This window comes from Mercenaria mercenaria, chromosome 7 (assembly GCF_021730395.1).
Source record: "Mercenaria mercenaria strain notata chromosome 7, MADL_Memer_1, whole genome shotgun sequence".
NCBI classification, from domain to species: domain Eukaryota; kingdom Metazoa; phylum Mollusca; class Bivalvia; order Venerida; family Veneridae; genus Mercenaria; species Mercenaria mercenaria.
In genome coordinates, this window is record NC_069367.1 from 51,735,638 (window position 1) to 51,749,318 (window position 13,681).

Sequence of the window (13,681 nt, forward strand, 5' to 3'; positions counted from 1 at the left end):
AATAGTGAAATTACACATCGAGGGCTTGGTGCAAAACTATTAATTTTTTAATTAGAAAAAAGTTTTTTTTTTTATATTATGATTGAAAAAAAAAGGGTAGAATGAATGAAGTTTTATTCATTTGATTAAAATGTAGTATAATTATTGCTGACAATCATATAGTTTGTTTTATTATGATAAATAAAGTTGGTTTACAAACCACTAGCTTCTTTATTACCAGTAGCTGGTTATACATTGGATTGGTAGATATCAGAGCCAATACACTGAGACCTGGGTTTTCGACAGAAAAATTAAGTACATACACTGTGACTGTACAATCATACATACATTCAAAAGGCTTGATGAAATGATTAAAAAATAGACTTTTCTTTAAAAAATAATACATTCATGCATCCTTAAAGGTGTTTCAGGTAGCAGGAAAATGCATCTTTTCATGTGCCATATTAGAAAATTTTCGACATCGGGAGGGGTATCCCCCCCCGAACCCACCCCAGGTTGGCCCCCCCCCCCCCCTCCCAGCAAAAAAATCCTGGACACGGGCCTGTACCAGATGTCTAAACGGCTGATCGAATGTATTGGCATGATGCTATTTGACAGGTATTTTTCCCGGAAACACAGAGCACCCCCTTTGGAAACACAGCCAGCCCAGAGGGCAAATGCATAACAAAGTAGACCATAAACCACATATTAGGGCCTCAAATACGCCTTTCACGAAGGGAGACAACCATTCGCGGGAATGACAGAGGTCAAAGGTTAAATAATATAGCCGAGACCGGAGAGCGAAAATGGCCGGCGACCAGAAACAGTTTGAGACCTTATTAGAGGCTTTGATGAGCCCCGAGAATGATAAAAGAACAGAGACTGAGGTATCAGATGTTGTTTTAGATATTATATGGCAAGTAAAGTACACGTAACCCAAGGAAAGCTGCTGTCTTCAACTTTCTTATAAAAGTATTATTCGGAATTTTCGGATAACACCGTTGAATTTGACAGCTCCACGTGAAGGACAATGCTTACTTTTGTGGGTGGGGAACTGTTAAACTTCCCAGACAAATTAACTAGTTTTATACCAATAACAGAAATTGTTCTTTGTTTCATTCAAAGTTTAGGCATTTCAGCTTAATTTTGACGTAGAAACTAGATTTTCACCCAGTCTTGCACCTTATTTTTCCGAGAGGAAATGTAAAGGGGGTGAAGAAGTAAATCTATTGAAAAATTTATCAGTTGCATGACTTCATAGTCCAAATAATTGTACTCGAGAGTTGAATATCGTTATATTATTTCGACTTGTCGATATCTGCCTCCGAGTACAAACCAGAAAAGGTAAAGAATGTGGTAGCACTGTCCTCTTCTTTGCGTAAGTAACACCCAATGGAATTCGTTGGGCGGGAATTATGTTATAATAATGCAACGGATAAAAAAAAGAAATACATACATATAAAGCCTGTAATTTTTCCTTTTCAATGATGTATATATTACCGAGATTTCTTGAGAAAAATTCAAACTATGGCAGTTAAAAAATTGCCAAGGTTTATCACGAGTGTACTACATATTGGAAAATGGCCGATCACCGGTAAACACATTACTACACGAAGCGTTTTCATTGGTCACGCCTCTGACCGCCATTACATGAAGACGATCGAAACATTAGAGGTTTAATTTTTTTTACAACAGGAATTCTTGATAAATATGTCCTGTTCTTATGTTTTTATTTACTATTTATGATTTAAAACAACAGGTAAGCAGTTAGGGCTAAAGAAAAATCGTGACTACTGATAAATCGTAATTTCAATTGACCACAGTTTCTACCACAGTTTTGATTGTTTCTGGTTGAGACCTCTAGGTAGACAACGTAAAATATCAAAATGTAAAATCGGTCTGCCCGAGGTCTCATTATTTAGACTACATGACTTCATTACAATTTAATACAAAACTGTCGTCCGAATAGCCACCTGCGGGCTATTTCACTGTTTGTATGGGAGAGCCTACGAATAGTCTTAGAGGCTTTTTCAAGTTTTTATACAGATACACATCCTTTAGCGTATGCAAATTAGCTCTTCTTGACTCCTTATGGGCATATCTGAATGATGGCGATTGAGTCACTGAAATCGAAACTTAACATTTGTAAATTCATCTCCTTCAGCGGAATTGATCCATTTACAAGTAAAATTATCCATCCAATGTCTTCGTTAATGGAAGTTTTATGCGTTTCCTGTAAAAAAATGATTTTTCTATTACATTCTTTGTGGAATCTATTCTGAACAGGACTATAACTTAAAAGTATTAAAATAACAACAATATTTAAAAGAGAAATCAAGTTTCTAGTGCTATTAACTGCATTAAAAGTTAAATCACCAAAATTAACACATAAAGGCATTTCCCAAGCCCTTTTAATAATATTAAATGTGTATTGCACTGGCCCTGAATCAAATATTTGTCAACATCCAGTGACGTCACATGGAATCAACATGTTTCTTTGATCTCACTAGTGTCTGCATACGTCAAAAGAAAAGTTGTCCCAACAGGTTCAACCAAGTTTACGGTTTGGCTGTCAAAATGTGCGTCAGTTTCAGTTAAGTCATTTTTAGCTCGGCTTTTTGAAGAGTATCATTCTTAGCTTGACTATTTGAAGAATATGGAGAGCTATACGACTCACCCCAGTGTCGGCATTGGTTAAAGTTTTTATGAAATCAAAGATATTTACTCCAAACTTGAAACACTTGTTTATTATTATAGTCGTTATCAGTAGGCAAACCCGCCTGATTAGCTCAATAGGGAGAGCGCAGATCTACTGATAGCAGGGTCATGAGTTCAATCCTCGGGCGGGTCATATGTTCTCTGTGAAAGTTTGATAAAAGACTTTGTTTCTAAAATCAATCGTCCTCCACCTCTGGCTCATGTGGGGAAGTTGGCCGTTACTTGCGGAGAACAGGTTTGTACTAGAACAGAATCCAGGAACACTGGTTAGGTTAACTGTCAGTCGTTACATAATGAAATACTTCTGAAGAACAGCGTTAAACCCAAAACAAACAAATAGACTACCTGTAGGCAAGAGTATATGCGCCCTGTGTGGCTGCATTTGAACTATGTAAAGCGCCTTTGAACGTGAAATTGATCATGAAAAGGGCGCTATACAAATCTGGTATAATAATAATAATAATACATAACTCTGTCAACTATTTTGGCTGAATTATGGCCCTTTTTGGACTTGGAAATTGACTCAGTTTTTGTACAAGTCAATGTTTTGTCAAAATTATTTGGCATGTGGCTTTGAAACTTTGAACACCTGTTTATCGTCATGAAACTCCATCTGTAGGTAAGAGTACATATCTCTGTCAACTATTTTGGCTGAATTATGGCACTTTTTTAGCTCGACTCTTCGAAGAAAATGTAGAGCTATTGCACTCGCCCCGGCGTCGGTGTCGCCGTTGGTTAAAGTTTTTGATAAAGTCAAATATCTCTGTTACTATCAAAACTATTGACTTGAAACTTAAAATACTTATTTACTATGAAAGTCTAGACCAGGAGAAACAATCCCCATAACTCTGATTTGAATTTTGACAGAATTATGCCCCTTTTAACTAAGATTTATTTTTTGTTAAAATTTTTGATAAAGTCAAATATCTCTGTTACTATTAAAGCTTTTGACTTGAAACTCAAAATAGTTATTTACTATCAAAGTCTACACCAGGAGACACAATTCACATAACTATAATTTAAATTTTAACAGAGTTATGCCCCTTTTTAAATTGGATTTTTTTTTTTACTGGCAAAGCTCAAATTCAGAGTCAAGCACTGAGAAAAGTCGAGCGCGCTGTCTTATGGACAGCTCTTGTTAACTTGGAAATCAGTTAAATTTTTCATACCATTCCATATTTTGCCTTACCTGTTTGTCATATGGCTTTGAAACTTTGACCACTTGTTTACCTCTTAGTCTACGTAGGCAAGGCTACTTAACAAGGACAAGGACTTTAGCTCAGTTATGGTTTTTTTACATAGAAATTAGTTGAGTTTGGCATACCATTCCATATTTTGTCTTTTCTGTTTGATGGTTTGAAACTTTGAACACTTGCTTACCATCATGGTCACACATTGCCGTATAGTGCAAGACTTATCCAAATCCACAAATACAGGTGCATTGTTTGTCTTATGTATTTTGCTTCTTTTGTTTGAAAATTCCTGGTAATATTTTGACCCCATAATTCCATCAGTTATTTGAATAGTTGAGTGTGCTGTCAACAGACAGCTCTTGATATCACAGTGGGTGATTTATAGTGTTTTAAAAATACAAGTAAAATTCAGTGGATTCGAGGCAAGATACTTTCTAAAGCACAAAAGAGAATGTCAAGTTAATGTAATATCAGTCCTTTCTGCTTGGTTTATCTTTACCTTTTTTGGGAAAGTTTCAGATGTGTTGAAGTAGGTGTAGCTTAAATTATGCGATTTTGTATTTATGTCAAGTTGACAAGCTTGCAAATTGTCAAGGTAAAGATAGAAAATCGGGCGACTTAAATTTCTCGTTCTTGTCAGATTAAAGCGAAGTGGGGAGCTCCAGAGCGACTATTTTCGCTCAAGTCGAACCCTAGCTCAAAATGACTTAATTTCTTCCATCTACTATACATAGTACAGAGCTCCAGATAAGCTGCGTATTTGCGTATTTATGCAATTAAAGTTGCAGAAAACCCAATTTAATTCATACAGTGTGCGTACTGAAACGCAATTAGAATTCCTAATACCCAATTCATTAAAGATCACTTGCATATCTCATTTTCCATATTATAGAACGGGTACGACACATTAAGGCTAGACAACAGACTGGTTATATGTTATGGCAAAACAGGTATTTATTTATAAGAAAAAGCACAGGACCATTCAGTCTGATCAGTGTTATTTGGATGCTTTGCAAAAAAAAAATTAGCCGATAAATTGACCACTTCGCAGAAAAACATTGTTGCAACACAAACAAACAAAACAGAAGGATATTTTGTTGGTCAGCAAAGACAGTTTGTCTGTTTGTGATAATAAAGTGCCACCGATACTGGCCGACATCTTACGGGGGAGCACATATCGCAGTGAATACATCGTTTGGGATATTCATCATATTGTGGATTAATTGATCTCCGACTGCATTTAAAGTGCCAAAAATACGATGGAACTAAAGTTTCCCAGAAAACATGAAACGATTGGAGAAAAAAACATCATTGGTTGAAATTACACATACATTTGTAATAGAACTATAAATCAAAATACACATGTTTACTTTCCTTACAGGCATGTAGAAAAATAGTCAAACCTGGTTAATGATAAATGCATGTTTCATCCAGTACAATTTAGCCACAAGAAAAAAATACTCAATTGTTTGTGCGAGATTGGTCACCAATCCAACTGGTTTTAGCAAATACCCAGTTACTTTTGAAAAGCCTTGGTAATATCATTTTTACCCAATTTAGATTTCCAGTACCCAGTTCAGACAAAAAGTGATGGGTAAATACCCAATGCCACCAAAAGCTTATCTGGAGCTCTGATAGTAAGCAAGAGGGCTTTAGCAAAATTTAGTTTCTGCTATTTACTATACATTGTATGCAAGAGAGGTTTAGCAAAATTTTTATTTGCCTTGTTTATTTTCAGGACATTTATGACAAGATTGATATTTCACAGAAAGTCACTTACCTAGTTACAGCCTTGAGAAGTGCGGACAATGCAATTGAGGTTTGTTTTTGATGCAATTCTAATTTTGCCTTTATTATCCCCCGACGAAAGTCGGAGGGATATAGTTTTGGCGTCGTCCGTCTTTCTGTCATTGCGGAGCCATATCTAGGAAATGGTCGGGAATATTTATTTAAAACTTCATATACATGTTCACCACTATGAGTTCTTGTGGCCCGTCAAGTTTCAGTCAGATTGCCAAAGTAACACCAGAGTTATGGCCCTTAGGAATTTCTAGTGTTAACTATATAGGGTACTATAAATATGGCAATTTCTGCATCATAATTTTTGATATATTTGACCTAGAACTATGGAACTTAAACAGAATTTAGATCACCATAATGTGGTTGTGTATACACAATTTTGTTCGGATTTATTTGTAAAGAGTTATTGCCCTTTAATTGTATAAAAATCCACATATTTGTACATCACAAACTTACCATTTGGTAGAATTTCATTAAATTTCTTTCATTCTTTTCCATGAAAATTTATTGTAAACATGTGAAGTTGTGTACCCACACCTAGTCACCCCCTTACCTTGATCCCCCTCCCTATCCCCCGACTCCCTCATCCCCCCCCCCCCCCCCCCCCCCCCCCCCAAAAGAAAAAAAAATCAAAAAAAAAAAATCCTTATTTAAATGTTTTTAAACAAACTTCATATTCATGTTCACCACTATGAGGTTATGGGGCCCATCAAGTTTCAGACAGATTGCCCAAGTAACGCCAGAGTTATGGCCCTTAGAAGTTTCCAGAGTTAACCATATAGGGTACTATATAGATCTATAGATGTGGCAATTTCTGCATCATAACTTTTGATATATTTGACCTTGAACTATGAAACTTTAACAGAATTTAGAGCACTATAATGTGGTTGTGCACACACAATTTCGAACGGGTTTCTTTTGTAACTTCAGAGTTATTGCCCTTTAATTTTCTAAAAATCCACATATTTGTACACAACAGATTTACCATTTGGCAGAATTTCATTAAATTTCTTTCATTCTTTTCTGTGAACATTTATTATAAACGTGAAGTTGCGCACCAACTTGCCTTGGTCACCAAGCAGTGGTAGTGATATTCAGGCTATAGTGAATACTTGTCTGTAACAGCCACCAGTGTAGTTCGTTTCAACATAGAAAAAGGAAACTGGCCAATTACGCCTGCTTTTAGCCAAGACTACAGATTTTCTTGCTTTCTTTGATGCCCAAGGTCCCAAACATACTTGCAGCATTCCCACTGACTTTTTGAAAAGTGGGTACATGTACCCACATACTTTAGAAAATGTGGGTACATGATAAAAAAGTTGGGTACAAAGCATACAAATTGAAAAATATGTTCCAACTGAAACAAAATTATAAAGAATATGGGAAGTGACACTTTTATTCAGCCTGTGTTAATGACAGTGGTTTGTTTTATACATGCACCACAGGGATACAGCCTTATAGAAAAGTGGAGAGACTTCTAGTTGAAAAATAGAAATTTATGAACATCATTTCTAACTCAGTATATCCCCCCCCCCCACCACCCCACCACACACACACCAAGTAAGCTTGTGAAGCAATTTGAAAAGATGGCTATAATTTTCTTGTTTCAAGATGGATAAAAACTATTGATGTGACTATTCATTTTCTTAGATAATCATTTTCCATGCAAAGAGTTTTTAGCTCACCTGTCACAGAGTGACAAGGTGAGCTTTTGTGATTGCGCGGTGTCCGTCGTCCGTCTGTGCGTGCGTGCGTCCGTAAACTTTTGCTTGTGACCACTCTAGAGATCACATTTTTCATGGAATCTTTTTGAAAGTTGGTCAGAATGTTCACCTTGATGATATCTAGGTCAAGTTCGAAACTGGGTCACGTGCCGTCAAAAACTAGGTCAGTAGGTCTAAAAATAGAAAAACCTTGTGACCTCTCTAGAGGCCATATATTTCACAAGATCTTCATGAAAATTAGTCAGAATGTTCACCTTGATGATATCTAGGTCAAGTTCGAAACTGGGTCACGTGCCATCAAAAACTAGGTCAGTAGGTCTAAAAATAGAAAAACCTTGTGACCTCTCTAGAGGCCATATATTTCAAAAGATCTTCATGAAAATTGGTCAGAACGTTCACCTTGATGATATTTAGGTCAAGTTCGAAACTGATTCACGTGCCTTCTAAAAGGAGGTCAGTAGGTCAAATAATAGAAAAACCTTGTGACCTCTCTAAAGGCCAAATTTTTCATGGGATCTGTATGAAAGTTGGTCTGAATGTTCATCTTGATGATATCTAGGTCAAGTTCGAAACTGGATCACTTGCGGTCAAAAACTAGGTCAGTAGGTCTAAAAATAGAAAAAACCTTGTGACCTCTCTAGAGGCCATATTTTTCATGAGATCTTCATGAAAATTGGTCAGAATGTTCACCTTGATGATATCTAGGTCAAGTTCGAAAGTGGGTCACGTGCCGTCAAAAACTAGGTCAGTAGGTCAATTAATAGAAAAACATTGTGACCTCTCTAGAGGCCATATTTTTCATGGGATCTGTATGAAAGTTGGTCTGAATGTTCATCTTGATGATATCTAGGTCAAGTTTGAAACTGGGTCACGTGCCTTCAAAAACTAGGTCAGTAGGTCAAATAATAGAAAAACCTTGTGACCTCTCTAAAGGCCATATTTTTCATGGGATCTGTATGAAAATTGGTCTGAATGTTCATCTTGATGATATCTAGATCAAGTTCGGAACAGGATCATGTGCGGTCAAAAACTAGGTCAGTAGGTCAAATAATAGAAAAACCATGTGACCTCTCTAGAGGCCATATTTTTCATGGGATCTGTATGAAAATTGGTCTGAATATTCATCTTGATAATATCTAGGTCAAGTTCGAAACAGGGTCATGTGCGGTCAAAAACTAGGTCAGTAGGTCTAAAAATAGAAAAAACATGTGACCTCTCTAGAGGCCATACTTGTGAATGGATCTCCATAAAAATTGGTCAAAATGTTCACCTTGATGATATCTAGGTCAATTTTGAAACTGGGACACGTTGCCTTAAAAACTAGGTCAGTAGGTCAAATAATAAAAAAACCTTATGACCTCTAGAGACCATACTTTTCATGGGGTCTGTATGAAAGTTGGTCTGAATATTCATCTTGATGATGTCTAGGTCAAGTTCGAAACTGGGTCAACTGCGGTCAAAAACTAGGTCAGTAGGTCTAAAATTATTAAAATCTTTTGACCTCTCTAGAGGCCATATTTTTCAATGGATCTTCATGAAAATTGATCTGAATGTTCACCTTGATGATATCTAGGTCAGTTTCGAAACTGGGTCACGTGCGTTCAAAAACTAAACCAGTAGGTATAAAAATAGAAAAACCTTGTGACCTCTCTAGAGGCCATATTTTTCATGAGATCTTCATGAAAATTAGTGAGAATGTTCAACTTAATGATATCTAGGTAAAGTTCAAAACAGGGTCACGTATCTTCGAAAACTAGGTCAATAGGTCAAATAATAGAAAAACCTTGTGACCTCTCTAGAGACCATATTTTTAAATGGATCTTCATGAAAATTGGTCAGAATTTTTATCTTGATTATATCTAGGTCAAGTTCAAAACTGGGTCACATGAGCTCAAAAACTAGGTCACTATGTCAAATAATAGAAAAAACGTTGTCATACTCAAAACTGGGTCATGTGGGAAGAGGTGAGCGATTCAGGACCATCATGGTCCTCTTGTTCTTTATTCCATAGTTCTGAAAAAAAAAAAAACGTTTTCAAAAATTCAAGCAGACGCTGATAAGTATCACCCGCCGAGTTTTTGTAACAGTTTTTTGCTGCTATATCTTGCTGCAACATTATAGCAACAAAAAAAAAAATGTTATAAAATAAAAACTCGGCGGGTAATACTTATTTAGCATGAACAGTATCGGACTTGAATAAAAATGAAAAATTGCCCGATGAAAGTCAGTCCGCAACCGGTCATTTTGTAAATATTAATAAACAAGCAGCTTACGAGTCTTTCTTTTACAATGGAGACCAAATAATTGTGTAGTGGACGCCTGCTGACCACTTAATTATTCAACAACTCGTTGAAAAAATGCCAAAATCATTGTTTTTGCACTCGCACATGTTGACAATTATCGGAAAGTGTTAGAGATGCAACTGCATCGTTGATTGGCTGAATACTATCACGACTAGTTTTACAAATTATTTGATTCGCTGTCACAGTTCTCGCGAAAATCTCACAAGTACCTTGAGTAGGCGGAGCTTGAATTATGCTATCGGCATGTAAATTCAACTCATCTTGACATGTAGCAAATTGTCAACAGTGTGTATTGCGGAAATTTACGTGTACGGATCAAAAATAATGTCTGGTTACTTGAATTTCAGCTCTTTAACGACGAACAGCGTATTTTCTGTCAGATTTTTTACGCGTGCATTGTACCCGTGGAATTTTAAAACTTGCGTGCAAGTGACCTTTTATGCGTGAATTACACGGATTTTTGCGTGAATGGGAATGCTGACTTGTTTATAACTTTAGCAGCCTATCTATTACAAGTATATGTAGGGTATGGATGAGAGATGTTCTTCAATTGCTGAAGGAAGTAATTAAATTTTTACATTGTATCGTTACTGTTTGATAAGACTTCTAAAGTGCTTTCTTAACATGTTTATTGCATTTAATTGTGTCATTGTCATGTAAGCTTCAGTATATGATTAATCAAAAAGAATACCCCCATTCCCTCTCGAAAACATATATTGCCGGAACTTTATATGCCCCCGGGTATGTATCGTCTGTTTGTTTGTCTGTCCTTGCAAGACTTTACAGTTTCACCTACAGCCCAAATGAATGCCTTGATATAGTTCATACTCACAATCAACAATCCTTATGGCAAGACCTTGAAATTGGCCTACATTTAAATGACCTTGACCCTCGTATGACCTTACCGTTAATATACGTTTTTGGTCTTAAAGCCCACATAAATGACTCAATTCAGTTCATACTCGCACTCAACAAATTTTGTGGCAAGACTTACAGACTGACTTGTATTTTCATGACTTTGAGCATCATTTGACTGTCCCCTTGAAACTTGAAACCTCAAAAAAAGCCAAAGTGGTCATACACCCGGGGGCATGATTTTGCGTTTTGAAAACGCAGCTCCTTGTTATCTTCTATACTTTACTGTTTAAAGGCCTCTTCCACTAGAAACATTTCATTCAGATATGCAATTTTCTCATAAAACATTACCTTGCAGCACGATTGTTATTCCCCTTTGCCCAAATACTGAACTGTTCACCTCGCTCCCACAAATGACACCTGAAAAATCATATCAAGTTGGAACTTTTCGAAATTTTGTTACAGGTTCGAACTTTAGCAGCTGTTTTGTTGCGGCGCTTGTTTACCAATGACTTTAATGAATGGTGGCCAAAGATTTCTCCGGAACTTCAGGCAGGGGTCAAAACAGAACTTATGAAAGGTATTCAAGAGGAGTTGACGCCCCCTGTGAAGAGAAAAGTGTGTGATGCTACTGCCGAGTTGGCCAGAAATTTGATTGGTAAGAAAGAAATAATGTCGTAATATCCAGGTCTAAATAAAATTTCACTTTGGCAGCGGGCCTTTTTCCAAAAATATGAAGAAAAAACCCACTGGTTTTCAGCTGTCAATAGTCAGTTTGCTGCTCCTGTAATATAGAGGAAAAATCAATTTGTGCATTGTTACATCAAAGAAATTTTGGTCATTGCATGGGCTGCATTATAAAAGAAAAAAATCTTGTAATGTTTTGTTACAGTTTAGCAAAAGTTATGGCATAACATCAGTTATTAGATAAGTTGAATTTCTGAGATTTAAAACTTTATTTGATATTTACAGGAACATTGATTGCTATAGTGTGTGAAATGCGTAATGTTTTTAGGTTCTTGGTTTTTAGCTTGACTATTCAAGGAATAGATAGAGCTTTTGGACTCAACCGTGCGTCTGCGCCGGCGTCTCAGTTTGGTTAAGTTTTTGTATGTTAGCTGGTATCTCAGTAACCTCTTGTGGCAATGGATTTAAACTTCACACACTTATTCACTGTGAAAAACTGACTTATATTTGACAGGTCCCATAACTCTATCAGGGTTTTTTTTACGACTGGGGGAAGAGGCCCCAGCCTGTCATTGGGGGAAGAAAATAGCGTGCGACGAGCAGTTTTGGGGGATTTTTTCACTCGGGGGAATTTACAATTATGTATAATAAACACTTTAAACTATGTTTTTATTACATATTCTTGCAACTTTTAGCAACTATACACACTGTCACTTAATAGATGGACTTGCACTAATGTTCACTTATCATTGTAACAAGGTGGGTGGGGAGAGTTGAAATGCTCAAATCATTGAATATTTAAAGGTCACATGCTTTTATTCACAAAAAATGCTTTAAAATAAAAGTTGCTTTTGCAAGAGTCATCATATTATTATTAAATGCATACTTTTGTTGGCTTTTTATTTCAATTGTACTAGAAAATCTTGTGAGAAAGGATAAAAAAGTCCGAAAATCACGATCGCGAAAACGTGTGACAAATATGAAAAAACGAAAGCAAACATTAAAAATTCTTGATAAAATACCCGTTTTAAATTTCATATTTTCACCAGAACTATTCCATACTTATAATATCTGATTACTTAAAACATTTATATTTTATTTTGCTCTAGCAAAATACCTCGGCAAAGATAATAAATTTGCGTAACGGCCGACCGGCTTATTTAATCGAATCAAGCACATAAAATAATTACTTTAAATTAACAACACATATTACACAATACAGCATAAGCTGTTGCCGCTAATTACCAAGAGGTACAAACACGATAATCTGACACTGCATTGTTTATCAATCATCTATATTACATACTGATGATAACCACGTGTCAGTCGGTTCGTGGCGTGATTGACATCTGTCAGTAGCTAATTAACATACGACGCTCCGCCTACTGTCATACTTACGCTGGTGTCGACAAACAGTATGAAGTTCACTGGGATTTTGATTGACAAGGGGCAGAGTTTTCGAACTTGTTACGCATCAAAGAGTATTACCGCGAGACAAGCAGACGCCCACGGCATATTATGTGCGGGTCAGATACGAGTTTTTATCGATTTTCGCTGGTCAAAACCGGAACCTCAGGTCCACTGAACGCTCTTCTAACATTTTTCTGCTATTTCTAAAGGTTTTCACACCCATTGAAAATTGTGAAAGACCGTCTGCAATTGTGAACGGGTCCGATATTCGGTCGGGAAAATCGCTGGGAGTAATCTCCATTGCTTTGTTTACGATTTTGGAGGGGGGAATTTCGGACATAGGGGAATTTCGACTGCGGTAGGGGAAATCCTTGGCTGTGGGGAAATCCTCGGCTGGGGGACGAGGCCGATATTCGGCCTCTGCTATAGAATTAAAAAAAACTCTGTCTATTTTGCTATTTTACAAAATTATGGCCCTCTTTTCAACTTTTATTTTCTTTCAATTGACAAGGCTGTCGAACAGTTGGGAGTGTTGCTATCCTATGACAGCTCTTGTTTATCAAAAACTATGGGCGAGTTCTGCAGTAGAAGTATACAGAAACTTCAGTAGCACAGTAGTATTCTGCAAAGGCACGAGTTAAAGAACGAGTGCATATTTCTTGATGCAAAGATATTTTAATCTTTTTATTACATACGCATCTGCTGTTACTAAAAGATTATAAATGACATTTAATGTCATAATGTTGATCTTTAGCCCGAATAAAAGGGAAATATCATCATTAACTTGACAGCTGATCTGAAAATGCAGTTACAAGGAGTCAGTCTCTGATATGAAGTCTGAAGATCAGTTTAAGAAAAATTGATGTTTTAGGTTCCATTGTAACTCGGTAGGGTTAGAAAACATGTATGTAATATTCTGAACTATGACACCTAGGATATTTTTGTTTGAGAGAAAAAAGCAAAACAATTTACTTAATTCTTGTAATTGTGCAGGAATAAAATCTTTATAAAA

At 36.4% G+C, this 13,681-nt stretch overlaps 1 protein-coding gene across 1 annotated transcript in view; it reads left to right on the plus strand.

The window, feature by feature from the left end:
- The first annotated feature begins 712 nt into the window (after positions 1–712).
- Positions 713–13,681, plus strand: part of LOC123554166 (importin-5-like) — a 44,507-nt gene continuing 31,538 nt past the window's right edge. Inside the window, exons 1-3 of the mRNA XM_045344110.2 lie at positions 713–866; positions 5,629–5,709; positions 11,038–11,230. Of these exons, the coding sequence (XP_045200045.2) occupies positions 786–866; positions 5,629–5,709; positions 11,038–11,230 (355 nt within the window). The 5' untranslated portion in view covers positions 713–785. The remainder of the gene's footprint in view (positions 867–5,628; positions 5,710–11,037; positions 11,231–13,681) is intronic.